Below are 19,136 nucleotides of genomic sequence, written 5' to 3' on the forward strand. Positions count from 1 at the left end.
AATGGAATACAAACTTCGGTCGGTATTTCTTATACAAAAAGAACCTCACTTGTTATTTGAAGTTCGAAGTCTAAACTTGCCATGGAAATAACATATTGTTACTAGCAGTCTAGCACTGAATAGTGGGTTGGCCCGATTTCATTTTGTTGGGCTGAACTAATGGGCTTTTTCATGGAAAGCTAGGCTAATTTTGGTTCAGCATCTTATAACTATTGGATCCTAACCCGAACAACTTCGAATAGGCCACCCCAATTCTTCAAACAAAATGGGCTGGAAACCCAGTTTTCTTATGAGAAGCCACGTGTTTCATGATGGTACAGAGAACCTTATATCGGGCAACAAGTGTGATTGTGTGAATCAGGGCAAATGCAATGGGAATGAATTTGCTGGGCCAACATTTTTGTTGGCCCGATCCCACTTCTATTACACAAAAAGTCAAGTCAAACACGTATTCTAATACAGCCACATCAGCAAAACACAAATTTCTATACACTTTTTCTTCCTACACACTTTCTCTTTCCATCTAACCCAACAACATTTCATTCCTCCATATTATCCACAACAAAACTACATCAAAACATCAAATATCAATACATCCACATCAGCAAAACATTTATCCCAATACAGCCACATAAGCCAAACCCATTTTACAATACAGCCACGTCAGCAAAAGAAAACATCTTTGTTGCCCAATACCACTTCACCATTGCATTTGTCCTCAGTGTCTCCACCCCTTCGCCTTGCACCGCTTCTCACCGGACGGTTAAAACTTAAACGTTGATGGTGGACTACTGAAGGTACTACGCCGGAGTCAGTACAGGCGTGCTTTGGACATCTACAGATGCGGCGGACGTTAGCATCGTCGTCTTCAACAATCTTTACCCGTCATCACTTTCGTCAATTATAATTTCCCTTGTCGACGGATGCGTGGTGCGCTATACTTCTACTACTTATGGTAAATTAGAATCTCAAGCTCTGATGAAAAATATGCGTTGTTCTCTGTAATTTGTTCCTTCATTTGATTAAAAATGCTTGGCGTTTTACAACAATATCCTTTATTCTCCTTTCGATTTGAAGCGACTTTACCGGCTTAACGAATGTTGTTTTCCACTGGAAATTTATTTGTTGAGTTTGTTAATTTTTCTTAGTGATTTGATAGTTAGTCTAGTGGTTCTGCTTCTTGTATGTGTTTTCGAAACAGAAAATTGTTTGTTTTCATGAAAAGAAGAAGAGTTGATTTGAGTGCTAGATTTTGAGTTCGACATAGATTTTTGTGTGCCGGAAATAGTAGTGAAGCTATTTTTGTTTACTTTCATGTTTTCTTGAGATTTCATCACGAGCGGATCCAGCTAAAAGCAAAACGGCTGACTTGAGAATGTATTGAGGGGCACTGATTACTGCTGTTCTTAGATATTTATTGACTTGATTGATGAACTGACTACTTTGAAAAACATGTTACTTCCGATATTAATATGCATCTTTACAGTCTTTTGGGTTGTGTTTGAATCCACGAATCTGGGAAGAGAATTTCGCACTTGAATCAAGTGTAAATTTCTGTGGAGTTTGTTGATACTGAGATATTTTTGATGTTGATAAGTTACCTGAATGCGTGAATTTGAAATATATAATGGGAAGGGTTGTGATTTAGCTTTGCCCTTGGAAGGTGTAATTCTAATACAATCTATTTGATCGAAGTATGTGCTTTTCTGTGGGATACTTCTTCAGTCCTTTTTACAGTCTTCCGAGTCTTTATCTATTCATTTTGTTCATTCGTTCAAAAAAAAATCTATTCATTTTGGACTAGATCGAAAATCCAATCCAACATGGAATTCAATTCATTTCCGGACTTAAATGTCTAGTTAACTGGTAGTTTGGTGCACTCCCATATTCTGTGTCCCCTACGAAAAAATCCATCATCTTTTTACAGTTATGACGGGGTGAATATGATAATTGGATGATCTTAATCGATATTTTAACACAGTAAGATGGGAGTGAAGCTTCATGGCACTTGTGCAGCTATGAGTTTCATTGTGGCAAATACTCAGAGTTGTAGCATTTATTTTGCTTGATTATATAAGCTCCGCCTTGCACCCGTCGAAAGTTTCTTGGGAAACTTATTTAGCACCTTTCTTCATGAAGCCTGCCATCAGTTATTTTAGTTCATGCATGCGTTTTTAGCAACGACAGAGACAAATTCTAGGTTGGCTTCTTTTCTTATGTTTGTACTGTAGTTCAGCATAAATCTTACATCATCTATAGATTTTTTGTGCATACTGCAAATTGTAGTAGAATGGGTAGCCACCGATGGATAGAAAATATGCTCTTTGGGCATTCACTAGGCTACTAATGTCACCCCAGAAATAAATCACATAACCATTTTGATTTTCTTTTTCCCCAGTCCCCAACACTGCCACATGATCATTGTTGAAAGTAGATGCATGTGAAGGGTTTCCTTGGTTGATATAAAAGGGTCATTCTGAATGGAATGACTTGTTACTATATGTAGTATTCTGTTATTCACTTTTGATGATTAATGTGAATGTTTGTTATTCACTCTTTGTATCGTGTAGCCCACCACATTGATGGTGGAGAGGATCACGCAACTTCCCATAGCTCTAAAATGAAGAAACCAGAGAGCAATAAAAGTTACTACAACAGAGATGCCACACCTGAAAATGATCTTTGGACGGATGGGCTTATTTGTGCCTTCGAATTTGTTGGAGGCCCTAGGAAATTAATCAACCCAAAGTCTGCTTCAAAGGTCCTGGGCAGACAAATAGATGGCGAGTATGCGAAGACAAAATTACAAACAAATGGGATATATGAGACTTCTTCCCCTGGACCGGACAAGGACAGAGTATTGGAGTCCTCTTCCCATAGTGAGTTAAGGGACAGTCAGGTCGCTCCTTCTGAAGTTGGCAGTGATGGCCAGGTCCCGCAATCAGGCCAGTTTCATATCACTGAAAGATTTGAGGGTAGTCACTGGGTGCCAATTGGTTGGGCTAGAATCTCAGAACTTGTCCAAACAGTGCAAAGCAACGCTGGCTGGGCCCCACAACAATTGGAACTAGTGGATGGAGAAGATGATGTTACTGTTGCAGATTTGGCTGCTCCTTACTGGGAACGCCCAGCAGGGCCTATATGGTGGTGCCATCTGTCTGCAGGTCATCCCTCTGTCCAGGCATGGCTTAACAATGCTCAGTGGTTACATCCTGCCATCAGCTTAGCTTTGAGAGATGAAAGTCGATTGATTAGTGAACGGATGAAATACCTTCTATACGAGGTCAATACCACCAAGTCTCTTAATGGTCTCAAGAAATTATGAATGTGTTCTTGATGCTGAATACCTGTGTACATTTTATTGGAAATAATCAATCTCACCAACATAAAACTGGGTTAAAAAGGAATAAGTTTTCTTTTTTGGAAATGAAAAATGTTCATGGCATAGGTAGTTAGTCTTAAGTAACATCCTCTTGCACTGAGTCGAGAATTTTTGTGGCAAATAAAAAGATGAAGAGCGCATTATTGTATTTGTAGATTGGCTGAAATTGCAATTTGCTCTTTGTTATAATCTTTTGGTAGTTGTCATTTGCTGGCATCCTTTATTGATTGCCACTTCTTGTTATTGAGGGTCATATGTATATCATGCTTCAAATCCATAATTATATGATCCATTATGAGTAGACTGGTAGTTTCCATTTGTTGATTGTGAATTTAAAGGATTTTATACTTGTTGTTTGGTAGAATTCTTGGCAGTCAATATTTTCTTTCTTTGCAATATTCTTCTTTATATGGAATGTCTTTTTGATTCAATTATCATGGATTTGGTCCCTGTGGATGTTTGATACTTTGATTCTTTTTTTTTGGGCTTGCTAAGGTCCCTGTTAGGGTTGCTGGAGGATTGTTATTTGAACTCTTGGGACAGTCAGCTGGTGATCCATTAGTGGACGAGGATGACATCCCCATTGTACTCCGATCTTGGCAAGCACAGAACTTCCTAATAACTGTGCAGCACATAAAAGGTCACGTGTCAAGTATAAACGTTTTGGGTATCGCAGAGGTTCAGGTATTTCAAGATTGATGAAAATCCGAGTGGACTGAAGCTGGACAAAGTCATGCTTTCGTATGCTTTATAATTTCTCTTGATTATTGATTCATGCTAGTGTTTCTATTCTGCTAGGAACTTCTTTTTGCTGGAGGTTCTTACACCCCAAGAACAGTGCATGAGGTCATAGCACATTTGGCTTGTCGGCTTTCTAGATGGGATGATAGGTAATGAAAAACTCCTTTTAAATGTTGGTAGCCATTGAATTCTTCTACATGATGCATGGTTATGATATTTCTTAGGCTTAGCACATGTAATTGCAATGGAATTATGCACTACACATCGCAACAAAATATGCCACCTATTAAATGGCGATTTTGACGACGGTATTGTAGTTTGTTTTCCTCGGTTGGTACCAATAGGTAATTGTAAAACCTTCTCTTGTATATGAGTAAATATTAAATTCTAGGAAAACCTGTTATGCCTAACATTGTTGTCCCTTACCAAAATATGACAATCCTCATTTATGTCCGTCATATTGTTATTTTTTTTTATGCCCATTCATCTTCTAAGAGGCATTGTTAATTTGTTTGATAGGATTTGAGGAAAAATATCAGAATATGTCATGGTTATTTGAATTTCGGCAAGCTAAAGTAATTTATTGTACATTTCATCTCTTGGTAAAGTCAGTGCTCTCTGCAGCCAAATTCCAAAGTAGCCCTATAGGTTGCAAGATTCTCTATTCGAACCTTATCAAGTCTAGTGTTTTATTGTAAAAAAGTTCATCAATATAACAATCTAAACACTTAATAATGACCTCAAAATAGTATGATGGATATCACATGACGGAAGCTTTTGCTGTCAACATCATACCATGGTAGAGGATTGGGTGACAGGACGTCAAAATAAGGGAGCCAGAATGAACACATTCTTGTCTTTGGACTTCTCTTTTCTTTTCTTTTCGCTTTCTCTCTTTTCTTTTCTTTTTTTGGCTTCGGCTTTATTTCTCTTCCTTAGTTTTTTTTTCTTCTTCCATTACATAGATTTAACCTAAGCATCCCATTGTTTGGTGAATTAGTGGAAATTCCGCATTTGGGTTTGATGCGAGCATTAAAAGCACCTTTGCACATTTATGCTGAGCTATTTTCTTCAATATGCTTTATAGATGAATCAAATGCTTAGATTGTTACAAGATGACACAGCCTTACCACCACATTAATGTAGGTAGGTTGTTTTCTGGATTTCAACCCATGACCTCTTGGTTGTTGCGAGGCCACATTACCTCTGGGCCATGGGTTCACCCTTCAAATCTTTTATATTGTAGTATATATAATTGTTGGATATTGGTGGTAATGGGCTCTTTGGTACGTCCGGATTAACAATAATTCTCTAATATGTTATTATATGTTTGCAAGTTCTTCCCAATGCACCTTATCATTTTCCTTTTTTCCTTAGGTTATTTCGTAAGTCCATATTTGGTGCAGCAGATGAGATCGAACTGAAGTTTATGAACCGGTACTTTTGAAATTTTCTTTCATTTCTCCAAAAGGTAATTTCATTACTTTCACTGATGTCCTGTGTTATTAACAAACAGGTCTTTATTGGCAGGAGAAACCATGAAGATATGAATCTTTTTGCTATCATTTTGAACCAAGAAATCAGAAAATTATCGAGACAGGTGTGAACTTCTTCCCCTTCTGAAGTGAAAATTACTTTCACTGCTGAGAGATGACAAATTATGTGCATATCTTCTGCTTCTTTTGAGAAAACACAAAAGCTGCTTCTTGCCTTTAGTTATGGAAACCAATCTTTTTCCTTAAGATCTCCAAAAGATGTTATAGATGACAGGGAAATTTTAAGAGGCATTTATGTGAACAGGCGAACATGTGGCCTATTGGTAGAGTTGCAGGGGTGCAACTTATAGGTCACCGATTCAATTCTTAGAAACAACCTTTCCACATATTATGTGGGGGTAAGCTATGATACCTAGACTCGGGTACTGGTGTCGGGTATGGGTACATATCTGTGTGTTCGGTTCTTCAAATTGAAAGCTGCCATAGAGGGAGGCAAGGTAAAGTGAAGAGTCCGGGGTATCGTAGGGGGTACATCTTGTCTGTCCCCGATCCTGCTCACTACGGGTGTTTTGTGCATGCATGTTGTTTACTTTTTTTTAATGTAAAAGACTGAATCTAGGATTAAGGCAAAGCGTGGATTTAGTTATGTACCAGTCCTGTTGCGTTGGCAGCTGGATGCTCAAGGAACTGAGGGAAGGTTATTAGTGAAGCTCACTTCCATAATCACTTTCAATGGGAATATATTGCAGTTGATAGTTATTTCATAAGTAATATAAGGTTTGTTTACTCATCTATGCTATGCTTGTGTAAATTAGATGCTTGCTTACTTGTCATTTTACTGAAAATTGGATTGGTGGTTATGTCTACTGCTGGTGTGGGACTACATTGGGTGTAACCTGTATGCTTTGTTGTGATTGTATTTGGAGGAGTCTCACGTCATATTTGGTTGCCTGCTGCATTTTAGGCTCCCTCCCTTCTCTGGGTTTTGTACTTCAATAGTGCCAGTTAATTATGGGCTCCGTTCTTGCATGTGTTGGAGATCCTACTCTTCTTGGAATCCTTATTTGTTGTGGCAGACCTTGTTAATAACTTGCTTTTAAAAGAGATTATTTTTTCTTTTTTTTACAGAACTGTTTTGGGTTTTTCATAAGTTAAATCTATGTGTCCTGTACATATGACTGGGGCATTAAATATTATATTAATCTCCCAAATGATCATATTTGTTGTATGCATCTATATTTGTCAATTTTGATCCCTTCCTATTCCATTCTCATTTTTATTCCTTCTCTCCCTTGTTTCAGACTGCCAATCCCGATTTTCACTTTGCTTCAAAATCAACTTCTTATTAGCCCAAAAATTCCCTTTGTTTTATTTGGAACATGCTGATTAAAAACAAATTATATTATACCATTCAGCACAGTAAGGCTTTTCTGCGTCAACTTCACAAGTCCAAAAAGTACTTTGCCAGAGTTTGCATATTTTTATTATGCTACGCAAATATAAAATTCCCATTCCCATTCTCTTCGTATTTTTACTTTACACTCATTGCAGGTTATCAGAGTAAAATGGTCTCTCCATGCAAGAGAGGAAATTGTGTTTGAGCTTCTCCAACATTTAAGGGGAAATGCAGCAAGAACCCTGCTAGAAGGAATAAAGAAAAGCACAAGGGCCATGATTGAGGAGCAAGAAGCAGTCCGTGGTCGTTTGTTTACCATCCAAGATGTTATGCAAAGTACTGTTCGTGCATGGCTGCAGGTTGGTCTGCAAAGTACATATCAGAAACTACAGGAATAAACTATTTAAATTCTGTGATTTGGACATTTCTTATTCCTTGAATCTTATATTCAGGACAGAAGCCTTCGAGTAACTCATAATTTGGCGGTTTTTGGAGGCTGTGGCCTCGTTCTTTCCATCATCACTGGGCTGTTTGGAATAAACGTTGATGGGATCCCTGGAGCAGAGAATACACCATATGCATTTGGTCTGTTTACAGCAATCCTTGTCTTCTTGGGAGTGGTGTTGATTGTCGTTGGTTTACTTTACCTTGGCCTGAAAAATCCCATCAGTGAAGAGAAGGTTGAAGTTAGAAAGTTGGAGCTTGAAGAGTTAGTTAAGATGTTTCAGCACGAGGCAGAGAGCCACGCTCAGGTTCGAAAAAATCTTTCCCGGCAAAACTTGCCACCCACTGCTGCAGATATGCTCCTACATGATGCAGATTATGTACTCATTCAGTGAAGATGGATCTTATGAGTGCATTATCTGCACCATCTGATGGATTGATTTAATGCCTTTTCATATAATAAAGATCGACTCCATATGATGCACTCCCTATTCATTCGGTCAAAGTCTCCACGGCTTCGCACCTCTACTGAGAGCAGCATTCATGGCTTGGAATCATGGTATGGCTTTGCTCTTGGTGTTGTTTAATAGATGTCGAGTGCCGCTTTTCCCCGTCCGAGAATCCCCATCTGCTCTAAGTGGGCGAGCTAGAATCCTTATGTCAGGTTGGTTGTTCAAAAGACTTTCTCTTTACCCTTTGCATCTTAATCTTTTTGAAAGCCCAGACCCATTCTTCTGGATCTTCATTAGTCCTATTTCAGGTGCAAAGAAAGCCTCTTCAATAAAGACCTCTTTCTCTCCCCCCATTTCTCGTTTTTTATGATTGAAAGAGGAAATGACAATAATCATATCAAAACTCAATTTACCAGTGGTTAAAAAAGGCCAGCTTTGCCCCTTCTTTGGGTACATCAATAAAATTAAGAATAATGTTTGAGACTCTCAAAAAGTGATCCTCAAAAGTCCCCCATTTAATGTGGAGTGTTGGATGTGAAGTGAGCCCTATATGTGAGTTTTTAATCAATGGTTATTTTAATGTCATATAAATTTGAGGAATTTTTGGGGGTTAAATTTTGAACGTCTCTAGCATTGTCGTAAATTTAAATGCTAGCTGTCTCACTTCTAAATCTCAATGACAAAGAGGTGACCAGATTTAGGATGAAACTTAATTTACGACCTAATTATAAGCAGATTAGTTAACATACACCTGTCCAAATCAACACCGATTAACATCACACCCCAACATTTAAGTCCTTAGTCGATGACTGGATAAAACTTCACCATTAAACTTTGTGATCAATCATAGCTTACAGATCCTGAAGGACCTAATATTGGCATCAACCCCTTCTTTGTCGAAACTTGAAAGCAGTATCAAGCAAAACTGATACATATTCAATCCGCACATCCAGTATTAGCACAAAACAAAATACAGTAAAAAGACATCCTTTTTGGGCTTTTTGCTTCTCTGGTGCAAGCATCATTTAAGAAGGGATCTGGTTAGATGTTCTCGAGCAGTGGCCAATGCTTGAGTTATTGTCTGCAAAACACCAGTTACATTTTAGATTATGGCCACAATTATTCATTAAGCTTCAATCTGTTTCCATATTTTACTCAATTTTATAATTTGGTACGAATAAACAGATAATGTTGAAAATATAATCAAATAACCATAGTTAAAATACCTGCTCAGACAAAGGAGCTGCAGAATCGATACTATGAGTTGCAACCTTTCCCGCAATAACGTTTGCATCAGTTTCAAGAATAATACTGCACCAACATAGGCAATTCAATAATACTAATATAGGGTAGGGGGTTGATTACTGATATTGAGTTCCAACACAGCTTTTACTTGCAATGAAACACACATTTCGCAACCCAGAAAACACGAGAGAATGAAACAATAAAACAGAAGTGTTGGGACTCTTCAAGCAAATTCTTCCCAAAGCATTGGATTCCTCAATCTATATCAGTGATATAATATATTTATACTAGTAGCCCATCTACAATTATGCACCAAGCATGCCAAGACAATCCTCATGGCAGCATCCACTGTACCCAACACAAAAATAAACAAAGACACCACCAGAATACCTATGAGTCCATATTGCAGCAAACATTCATCAACTACGTTAATTGGCCTTACCATAAGATATTTTACACTTTCACCATGTACGACTCTTAGTATCTAGTTCCCTATTATTAATCTTCTCCCAAGTACAATTCACAACAGACGAACGAGACTACTATGAAGCATGTCTGCATATTCATTGCAGCAAATTTAGCTAATAATTTTAAAGCACACATATTTTCATACCCGCCATCAACAATTTCATCAAGGCATAATAGAATTAGATCCAAGTTCTCAAGCGCCTCTTTCTTCTCCACAGTGCCTCTGGAAATGGGTTAAAAAGAAAATAATGTTGAATCTGAACATTTTTCTATAGAATCACATGGCAAACATAAACAAGTAGCAAACCTTAGTAGGAGGCCAACAGCATCAAAAAATCCCTGAAGAACTGTTGCTAAGATGAGTTCATTTTCATTATCACCCCCAGTGACAAAAAAGTGAAGGTCTTGTACAAATTTGTAAACAACAACATTATTCTCAAACATGGTGATCTCCGCTGCGGATGAAATAGTAGTAAAATGTTACAACAGGCGAACAAGAATTCATAAACAATATCAGGCAACTGCGTAGCACCATTGCTTTGTCCACATATCAAGAAGTATGAGCAAAAAATGGAGGCCCAATACTTTGATTCATCTAGACATAGGTTGAATTAACTCAATATAAAGGTATTCAATTGACAGTATCAGACCCTAATCATGCTCCATCAAAATTCTGGCAATGAGTGCTCACATAATTTTCAATAAATGTATTAGTCAAACAAAAAAGAAACAGTAAGCAAGACTGTATGAGCCAAGACATAAAACAGGATGAAGAGTATGGCACATTGCTAAATAAATTGACATCAACTACAATGAACCTGAAATGACTAAATAGCACAACAAGAGAGGCAACAACCACTTACACAAGGAAAGGCCTAAACAGAAAAATAAAAAACATAGCTACCTTCAGTCCGGGCATTTGTCTTTTGAGTCTTTGTGAATACAGCTTTCTCAAAAGCTTCCTTTGCATTGTTTGTCGACCAATCATCTGAGTAATACTGGACTGCAATTCGTTTTCCTTCAGAATCCAGAAGTAGGATGTTTTTTACAGATGGACATGACTCCTACAGAAAAAAGACGTAAACCCTTCCAAATTCAGTGTTTCATTGAGCAGTATCGCATCAGAGGAAGCCTATCAATGCGGCTATTGGTAAATGACAAAAATTTACTTAAATCACATATCCCCGATCTTATGGAAGCTAAGTTGTATAATTTAAAGAAATCAATGTGAATCTGATCAAATGCAGTACTTGACAAAGCCAGCAAAAACCAAAGTAAGCATCTTCATTCCTCTGTGATGTTGAAATTAAAGTATCAACTGTAATTGATTTTAACTTATTAGTGGCATCTATAAATATCCTACACTAAGGAAAATATCCAAAATACCATAAAATTTCACTTGCAAACTTATTAAACCCTGAAATTCCACTACTCTGCTGCAACTAAGCATGTCTAGAAAAATTCTGGCAGAGTCTATTACATGATCAGAACGGGATCAACAATGTTAAAAAGAATTAAGTGGCGCACAAGGATCTGAGTCTTAATTCACACTGTAAACTAAATAGTCGGTATAACAAACACGCAGCGACGAGTTAATCAAGTCTAGATCTGCAATGCAGAGATGGAAAACTGAGCATAACCAATTAGATCTCATAAAATCAATCACCAAGAACGAAATTGCTCCCGAAACTTTAAACTGAAACAGGCACAACATCGAAAGCAATTCGCCGAGCTAAATCATGACAATCATCTAGAAGAAAATCAACTGAGATACATCTATACGTCTTGAAGAGAGGGAAAAAAAACGAAGAATAAAGACTGACCATGCTGTTCGGCAAAATTTTCTCGGGGAAGTCTCGCGGTGTTTTGATTCTTGAGAGAGGAGAGAGAACAAGGTTATGAAATGCAATTGCTCCGAGTCTCCGACCAAACAAGCACAAGAATAAAATAAAATAAAAGTACTTTCCCAAATGGCATTGAACTTCTATATAATCTCATTTTAAACCCCAAAACTTTCTCTTTTATCTCCAACTGATCCATTTTAATTATCGAGGAAAGTGAATCATATCATCAATCATGATTTTTTATGAAAATCTTCATAAGAAGGGAGTAGGATTGTTCATATTTTTTTTCCTTCTTGCCTTCTTGGCTATTATCATTTTTCTTTAATTTTTTAAATAACTAAGAATTATATTATATAAATTTTTTTTTCACTCACAACTACGTCATACAAGTTTACTTTTATTTTTTTTAGACACTCAATAGGGTTTAAACTCGAACCGTGCTAACACATTAGGCCATCCTCGAATGCCCTGTTGTACCTTCTCATTTTCATCTATACACTCTCTGTTACCAAAGAGATGGAATGAAAAAAAAAAGAAAAAAAAAGTGATTTAGAGACTCATAAATAGGACACCCCTATTATGTCCACTTATCCCAAATATGTTCGAAAGAAGGATGGCACGATGGAAATTACTTTTCCATCTCAAGAGACTTCTGTTGCTCCTGTTTTCCCCACTCAAATCAATGTTATTGAGAAGGATATTCCTATTGCAGCGTTTGATGGACATGGTTGGATGGCACGGTGGAAATTACTTTTCCATCCCAAGAGACTTCTGTTGTCCCTGTTTTCCCTACTCAAATCAATGTTATTGAGAAGGATATTCCTATTACGACGTTTGATGGACATGACCGTCAAGTTTACGCCTTTAAGGATTCTAGTACTAATCACTGTTATTAGGATATTGTCTGCACATGTGATTCATGTCTGTTTGCCATTTTATAGGCATCAAGCACAACTACAACCATAGTTACAATCATGGTTAACGGCAGTTAATCCTGACGCCGACAATTAACCATGACTTGACTAATAAGGGGACAACTAACCCTAGTTACGCTTTATCTTTATTGTCACATATCACACACACTTTATCTTACAATATTTACAAGACGACAAGACTATCAGTCTTTAAGGAAAAGTGCCTTTAAGGGGGTCATCTTTGTTCTTGGATTCTTCTTGTCTTCCAATCTAAACCAACATCAAATGTCTCAATCCAATCAAACAGATAGGATTCAATCTCATCCGCAAATTCACCAGCATAAGGCTAACGCCAAACAACTTATGGGATTTGTGAAGGACGATACCCATTGAACAAAGATGACCTCCTTAAAGGCACTTTCCTTAAAGACTAATAGTCTTTTCGTCTTGTGAATATTGTACGATAAAGTATGTGTGATAAACTCTATGTGTGATTGATAGTCTTGTCGTCTTGTGAATATTGTACGATAAAGTGTGTGTGATAGGCTCTCTGTGTGATATGTGACAATAAAGATAAAACGTAACTAGGGTTAGTTGTCCCTTGGTTAATTAACTCATGGTTAATTGTTGAGGTCAGGGGTTAACTGACGTTAACCATGATTGTAACTATAGTTGTAGCTGTACTTAATGCCTATAAAACGCCTTGTAAGATAACCTCATCTTTCAATGCACCAAATTGACATAACATCACAACCTGTGACTACAAAGAGAGTACTTTTGGACCTGGCAAGCAATCTGATGCAGTTTGTGATGTCTTCGTATCAGCATATATAACTCATTCAGCTGAAACACCCATGACAATAAAAGCTTGCAAACCGCCACCCCTACATCTTCCCAAAACAAAATCTATCATGTACAGTGCTATGCTAAGCACAAGTGTAGGAGCCCGGTCTGAATAATCTTACATCAAATGTATCATGGTTAAACAACACAACAATGGGGTACGTTGGCCTGCTCACCTCTGTGTTCAACCCTCATATGATGTATGCACATTCAATTGCCAAAATATGAGCCAAGAATGCTTGATCGAGTACAACACATATCCAGAATCCCTTAGCTTTTATGGGTCGTTCGTCTCCCTCCAAATGTATTCTCTCTCGAGAAGTGCCGCCTTCTATTCTTCCACTCTCAGAAGCGGACTGTAATAGTTCTTTCCTTCAATGAAATTTTCATTCCTCCTCAAAAAAAAAAGAAAAAAAAGAGGTGGTTTTGATTATGTTGTTTCATCGTGTACAAAAAACTCCAGCTAGATAGTGCTAACCATTTTAATATAATCATGTTTAAACAAATTAAGGAGACAGAAAAGAACAACTGGATTACATTTCTCAAAGGAAACGGCAAAATGAATTCTCAACATTGTTAGAACAACTCGAAGAAAAAGAGGGAATGGCCATTCAGCTCTACAATACTAGAACAGTTTAATACTTCCTGATAATAAGCCTAATTGTTGTGCTCACCAGGCTGTATCCTTTCGCCACTGCAACAGAAGAAGTGAGGCAACTTAACTCGCCCACAACTCCTACAATAAATCAATAGCTGGTGTAAAATAATATGCATTAAATCATGGAAAGAAGTAAATGTAGCCTACATACATGGACTAACTTCAAAATTTATTGAGAATAATTGATAAGAGTATTTTCGAAAACACTTACTTGCACCGAATTATCACTGGAGTTGGTTTCAGAGCTTTTGGTCCATTTCTTATGCCTCTCTTATGTTTAGAGATCTGCATGAATAAAAAAAAACTTTAGCCAGCTTTATTAAAAAAAATCTCAATATTTCCAAATTGAAGCTAATAATCGTACAATATCAAATGCAGTCCCTAATGAGAGAATGATATATAAATTGTACAAGGAAAGCAGGGCTGTATGCAAAAACTGCCAACGGATCAGGCATAACGGCTATTGCAAGATCACAATCTCAAAAATAGATCACATTTCTTCAAATATTCAGAATTAAAAAATGAGGAAGCTAAGCATAAAATCACCTAAACCCTAAATGCTGTGCTGAAACAAGTTCAAAAGGCTCCAAAATCTTGAACAATCCATTACCAGCAATAGTAATAACTGACACTAAAATACCCCAATATTCATAAAGGGATAGAACTAAAACCAAATATGTTGGAATCAAACAAATTAGGTTAATCAGTTACCTTCTTCTTGGGGACAGCCATGAGCTCCATGGAACCACCAAATGAGAAGCTTGGGAATCCAAAACCATTGCTATCTTTCTCTGGGTTCGCATCAAACTCAGGTAAGACAAGAGGTGGAGATGCAATACCAGGCTGGACAGCTCCCCCCAGTGGTGGAGGTAGCGCGGAGATGTGAGACCACCTCCTGACCCCTAACATACTCCCCGAGTTACCAACGATGTTATTGAGAATCCACGATCTAAACGCCATTGATTTGGGTAAAATTATGTCTAGTCAGGGCTTCCTGGGTAAGAACATGGAGCAGGAGACAACTAGGGATCAAGTGCGGTAATCATTAGAAAATTATAGAAAATTATATTCAATAATTAAATCTAACACACTTTCAAAAGTAGCTACGAAATCCAAACCCTCAAATAAAATAAGTCTTCACTCCCAGTACACTCCTAGTTCACCATTCCTCACAAAACAAATCTACCGTAAATCAATGGAATGCAAACAAGGTCTCGATGTTCCACTTTCTTACTCAATTACAAAAAAATATACAGAAACATAAATTTATAGAAACATAAGTTACCTTCAATCAACAATGAGAGAGCGAGAAGATTGAGCGAATTGCGAGCGCCAAAGACGGCCGAGAGGGCGAGAAGAGACGACGAACGGCTTCAGAGCTGGTTTTTTGTTGGATGGCGGATTTATGGGCCTGATTGTTAGAATATAGGAGCCCAAATCATGTAGAAGGAAGCATCTATGGGCCCTATTGTTAGGCCTCATAACAGGCCTTGCTCCCATTCAGATTTGAGAGAGACTTTATGTTGTAAATAAGAGATCTCATAAAAAATGCACTGCGAGCAAGACACGGAGACGCCCACACTACGAGTGTGTAGAAACTAGAAAGTAGAATTCTATGAATCGGTCATTGCAGTACTTGCTATTTACACTTCCCAAACCTCAGGTATTACTCGACTTTCTCTCTATTCCGCTCTGTGATCATGGCGACGCCATAATTTCGGTTTTTTTATTATAAAATACTTCAGGTGCAATTTTTGTCGCTCTCGCAGACCCTTTTTGGAGCTCGTGGACGGTATTTTTTTTAGGAAATCCTATTCATGTTTTTGGGTTTTCGGAATTGATTCAATTTTGTTCTGTGTAACGCAAACCGATTGCTGTTAGTACACTGTGTTGTGAAGAATTGCCTTAGCAGTTCCTTATTCTTAATCTGTATAAAAACTTGAAACTACCCTTATCCGAGCTTGTGATGATTTTTTTAGGAATTCAAATTCCTCTTTAATAGGATTTAGAAATTGATTCAGTTTCGTAAGATTGGTGTTGCATGTTTTTGGTTGGTTTCTGTGTTTAGAATTAGAAGTTAATTTTAAACATTTCGACTTCTATAAGCTATTGACAATTTGGCACCCCTTTCTCAGTGCAAGGTTGTTTCATATAACCTACTTTTTATTTTCAGTTCAAGTATTTTCTTGTATGGATGATCATCCTTTATCAATTATTATTACTTGTAATTTAAAATTTCATTGGTCAATAATTTTTGACCTGGTGCTACACAACTTCTGTTGTTTAGAAAGTTGCTTTCCGTTTCTTCATTGAAGTTTGTATAAATGCTCTTTGTTCCAGTCTTTTCGTAAAAAATTATTATATAAAGGAAAATCTTTGTACTTAAATACAGCTCCAGTTCTCGAGTGACTGAGGTACTTCATGATCGCGTGGGAGTGTCGTCTAATAGGAACTTGGTTAATGGATTTCGAACTTTTTGTACTGGCACAGGTGCGTTGTGAGTCTTGTGACATTCCATAATTTTATAAAAGAATTTGGGCATACGACACAAACTATCTTGTTAGTATTTAAAATTTAGTTCAATGGTATGGAATTTTCTGATTGAAACAATCAAAACAAGAATTTGCCTATTGAAGAAAGGGACTAAGTTGATAGATGGATTTGATGCTTATGGGTAGGATCAAAGGAATGAATAGAACATAGTTTCGATTCTTCATCTTCTCGAAATTTGTTTTTCTTTTTGCCGATTGTGGATATGTTCAATTTTTCCTGTATCATTTTTGGAATTGTTAAACTAGATTAGTATGCCTTGATAGATTATACGGATAAGTTTTACCGATTACACTTTTGTATGAATCTATTCAACTTTGATATGAATTACTTAGAAACATATAATTGTAGTTGTCGTTTATGCTAATACTATTCTTAAACCAGTCACTGGCATTCTGGGCGTCAGAAACCTTTGATGAACTCTATTAATTGTTGACCGCAATTGCCTCTTCATGCTACTCATGTTATAAAATTTGAGTCACTGGTGATTGCTTTCTTTCTACGAGAATAATGTACTTACTACTTAGGTGGTTGTCAGAATATGTATAAATGACGTGAAATGCCCCAACCCAACAGGTTAACTTATTGGGTTGAATGACAAAATAACAAATCTTAACAGTTGTAGGGTTTTTACATGTTAGATTTATCGATCAAGAAGTGTGTGCCATGCAACTCGAAGGATTTGCGACCCATGACTGAAGAAATTGCAAATGAGCTAATTCCAAAGGTCAATTTTTTACTTTGTGGTATCCCGTATCTGTCTCCTTGCTTTTATGTTTCTCAGCTTTTAAGATTTTCTTAGGTTGCTGGGTGGAATCTGGTGAATGAAGATGGGACATTAAAGCTGCAGCGGTCATGGAAAGTGAAAAGCTTTACTAAAGGGCTGGAGTTATTTAAGCTCGTGGGAGATGTAGCTGAAGCGGAAGGTAGAACACACCTTGTTACTGAGTCATTCTTATTTTTCATCTATATGGTTATATGGCCAATTAGATTACATGGCTTTTCCCTTTTGGTCTTTGGCCATGGACATGAAACAACACTATTGTTAATGCAGGTCATCATCCAGATCTTCATCTTGTTGGATGGAACAATGTGAAAATTGAGATATGTACACATGCTGCGGGTAAGAAATTTTCTCCAAGCAAGCAGATTCTATGAGTAAAATTTTGCTTAAAATTATTCTGATCCTCTCTCCTTTCATTACCAATAAGTCAATTCTGCCTCTTTCTTGTTCGCTATTTGTTTCTGGTTTTTCCAATTTGGTTTAGGTCTGGGTTAGTTGGTCTGGGCATCATTTTGGTACGAAACATTATACGGAGCCAAAATTAGCAAGCTAGACATCTAAGAACTGTAAGTTGAGGACTCCCAAAACAAGTATCAAAAACAGTTTAACTGCTAGCCTTCCTTGTGGGCATATATATTAATTTCTATTATTGCAGCTGGAGTGTACGTGCTTCTCATTTCGAGGGATACATTTATTTTTCTTTTCTTCCAAGTAGTGCAGGTTATGCAAATGGCATTCATTGCAAAATAAGCATATTGTGACAGGTCATGTGAAAATTTTAGTTACTATTGGTCTAGTACAATGGCATTTCCTCTTTCCCAGAAATGAAGAGGGAGGTCGGTTTAATCCTGCAAGACGCCTGCATTAAACTGGCCATGATAGGGCTCCTGTATCGTCAAATGAGAGAGACAAGAAAATTTTACTTCCCCATCTGCTGAACCTAGAATAATGTGTTTTTCTGCTGAGCCTCTCTCTTGCATACACATCTTTATGATTTGTCCAAACCCCAGAAATGGGTTATTTTTCCATTGGTTGCTTTCCGAAGATCCTTTTGATGATGCTGTGGAGAGACTGAGTTTGTGTAATTCTTGAACTTTAATAGGCTTCTTTGTCATGTTCTAGGCTTTGAGCAATTTTTTAGTTCGTGAATTTAGAAAGAAGCCGTATCTACACATCTTTATGAAACCATTTTTGAAAGTTCTAAGGCATGCTGTGAACTGGCAAAGCTAATTGAACCTAGCTATTAACTCAAATTGCTTAGGGTTCTTTTGGTTCTGTAATACTGATTGATGTGCATCTGCTACCCAACTAGTTTATTTGACACAGTCTAAAGAAATTTGTATGGTTGGGACTTGGGACAGGTCTTTGCTATTATCACTTCTGGGTTCTGGCTACATCAGGAATGTTTTCATCTCTGATTGCTGCCAAATATGCTCTTGATTTCAATCTCGCGAGAGTCGTGACTCAATGATGTACCTTAATTTCAGATTTCTGACCTGATCTATGCTTGCACAGGCGGACTGACAGAAAATGACTTCATACTTGCTGCTAAGATCAATGGTCTTGACCTGCACCCTCTTTTGAGGAAGAAGGCTACTTCTTGATGGGTCCGTTAATTTTGTCAGCTAAATGTTGGATAGTAGAACTCCATCTGCACTGAAGAAAAGGTGTGTCTATATTGATTCTTCAAAACATGGTATGTTCAAGGAGCATCTGGTTTTTCCTTTCTCCCGTGACAGATGACTGTGCACCCCTGGTATCATTGGCCGTTGTGGGAACAAGCCGATGTTTGTTTTTGTTTGTACTGATGTGAGGATGAAGTTTGGAAGTTAATTTGCAGGATCCTGTTAGGATTTGTGACTTGTAATTCTGAGACATTTTCCAAGAATCTTTGTCTAAATCAACTAAAAATGGAACCA

At 37.4% G+C, this 19,136-nt stretch overlaps 4 protein-coding genes across 6 annotated transcripts; 2 read left to right on the forward strand and 2 right to left on the reverse strand.

The window, feature by feature from the left end:
- Positions 1–724: 724 nt before the first annotated feature.
- On the forward strand, positions 725–7,946 carry LOC120014302 (zinc transport protein ZntB-like). Its single transcript, XM_038866223.1, has 8 exons — positions 725–955; positions 2,571–3,283; positions 3,878–4,066; positions 4,181–4,272; positions 5,501–5,560; positions 5,654–5,723; positions 7,171–7,374; positions 7,468–7,946. Exons 2-8 carry the CDS (start codon positions 2,621–2,623, stop codon positions 7,852–7,854), a joined length of 1,665 nt encoding a protein of 554 aa, XP_038722151.1. The 5' UTR covers positions 725–955; positions 2,571–2,620; the 3' UTR covers positions 7,855–7,946.
- Positions 7,947–8,696: 750 nt separating this feature from the next.
- LOC120014311 (coatomer subunit zeta-2-like) lies at positions 8,697–11,566 on the reverse strand. Its single transcript, XM_038866231.1, has 6 exons — positions 11,448–11,566; positions 10,529–10,688; positions 9,932–10,079; positions 9,770–9,847; positions 9,138–9,222; positions 8,697–8,992 (listed from the first exon to the last, which is right to left on the reverse strand). Exons 1-6 carry the CDS (start codon positions 11,448–11,450, stop codon positions 8,933–8,935), a joined length of 534 nt encoding a protein of 177 aa, XP_038722159.1. The 5' UTR covers positions 11,451–11,566; the 3' UTR covers positions 8,697–8,932.
- Positions 11,567–13,633: 2,067 nt separating this feature from the next.
- Positions 13,634–15,314, reverse strand: LOC120014316. Of its 3 annotated transcripts, none has more exons than XM_038866235.1 (4): positions 15,169–15,314; positions 14,595–14,877; positions 14,095–14,168; positions 13,634–13,961 (listed from the first exon to the last, which is right to left on the reverse strand). In XM_038866235.1, the coding sequence occupies exons 2-4, from the start codon at positions 14,841–14,843 to the stop codon at positions 13,883–13,885; spliced, it is 402 nt and encodes a 133-aa protein (XP_038722163.1). In that variant the 5' UTR covers positions 14,844–14,877; positions 15,169–15,314; the 3' UTR covers positions 13,634–13,882. The 3 variants fall into 3 exon arrangements, with proteins under 3 accessions (XP_038722163.1, XP_038722164.1, XP_038722166.1); XM_038866236.1 differs by having other exon boundaries at positions 14,595–14,905; positions 15,169–15,284; XM_038866238.1 differs by lacking the exon at positions 15,169–15,314 and adding an exon at positions 14,975–15,065.
- Positions 15,315–15,395: 81 nt separating this feature from the next.
- On the forward strand, positions 15,396–19,136 carry LOC120014310 (pterin-4-alpha-carbinolamine dehydratase 2, mitochondrial-like). Its single transcript, XM_038866230.1, has 7 exons — positions 15,396–15,546; positions 15,629–15,675; positions 16,276–16,373; positions 17,075–17,160; positions 17,236–17,359; positions 17,488–17,556; positions 18,733–19,136. Exons 1-7 carry the CDS (start codon positions 15,499–15,501, stop codon positions 18,819–18,821), a joined length of 561 nt encoding a protein of 186 aa, XP_038722158.1. The 5' UTR covers positions 15,396–15,498; the 3' UTR covers positions 18,822–19,136.

Source organism: Tripterygium wilfordii, chromosome 14 (genome assembly GCF_013401445.1).
Source record: "Tripterygium wilfordii isolate XIE 37 chromosome 14, ASM1340144v1, whole genome shotgun sequence".
Classification (NCBI taxonomy): Eukaryota; Viridiplantae; Streptophyta; class Magnoliopsida; order Celastrales; family Celastraceae; genus Tripterygium; species Tripterygium wilfordii.

What these genes read in the sequence shown, in the direction of transcription:
- LOC120014302 (XM_038866223.1), top strand. Translation starts at nt 2,621, where the DNA reads ATGAAGAAACCAGAGAGCAATAAAAGTTACTACAACAGAGATGCCACA. An exon ending in TGAAATACCTTCTATACGAG is followed by an intron (nt 3,284 to 3,877) that starts GTCAATACCACC and finishes GGGCTTGCTAAG; the next exon opens with GTCCCTGTTAGGGTTGCTGG. An exon ending in GAACTGAAGTTTATGAACCG is followed by an intron (nt 5,561 to 5,653) that starts GTACTTTTGAAA and finishes CTTTATTGGCAG; the next exon opens with GAGAAACCATGAAGATATGA.
- LOC120014311 (XM_038866231.1), bottom strand. An exon ending in GACAAATGCCCGGACTGAAG is followed by an intron (nt 10,080 to 10,528) that starts GTAGCTATGTTT and finishes TTTCATCCGCAG; the next exon opens with CGGAGATCACCATGTTTGAG. An exon ending in GCTGTTGGCCTCCTACTAAG is followed by an intron (nt 9,848 to 9,931) that starts GTTTGCTACTTG and finishes ACCCATTTCCAG; the next exon opens with AGGCACTGTGGAGAAGAAAG.
- LOC120014310 (XM_038866230.1), top strand. Translation starts at nt 15,499, where the DNA reads ATGAATCGGTCATTGCAGTACTTGCTATTTACACTTCCCAAACCTCAG. An exon ending in AACTTTTTGTACTGGCACAG is followed by an intron (nt 16,374 to 17,074) that starts GTGCGTTGTGAG and finishes TTTACATGTTAG; the next exon opens with ATTTATCGATCAAGAAGTGT. An exon ending in AGATGTAGCTGAAGCGGAAG is followed by an intron (nt 17,360 to 17,487) that starts GTAGAACACACC and finishes TTGTTAATGCAG; the next exon opens with GTCATCATCCAGATCTTCAT.
- LOC120014316 (XM_038866235.1), bottom strand. Translation starts at nt 14,843, where the DNA reads ATGGCGTTTAGATCGTGGATTCTCAATAACATCGTTGGTAACTCGGGG. An exon ending in TGGCTGTCCCCAAGAAGAAG is followed by an intron (nt 14,169 to 14,594) that starts GTAACTGATTAA and finishes TTATTCATGCAG; the next exon opens with ATCTCTAAACATAAGAGAGG. An exon ending in CCAGTGATAATTCGGTGCAA is followed by an intron (nt 13,962 to 14,094) that starts GTAAGTGTTTTC and finishes GATTTATTGTAG; the next exon opens with GAGTTGTGGGCGAGTTAAGT.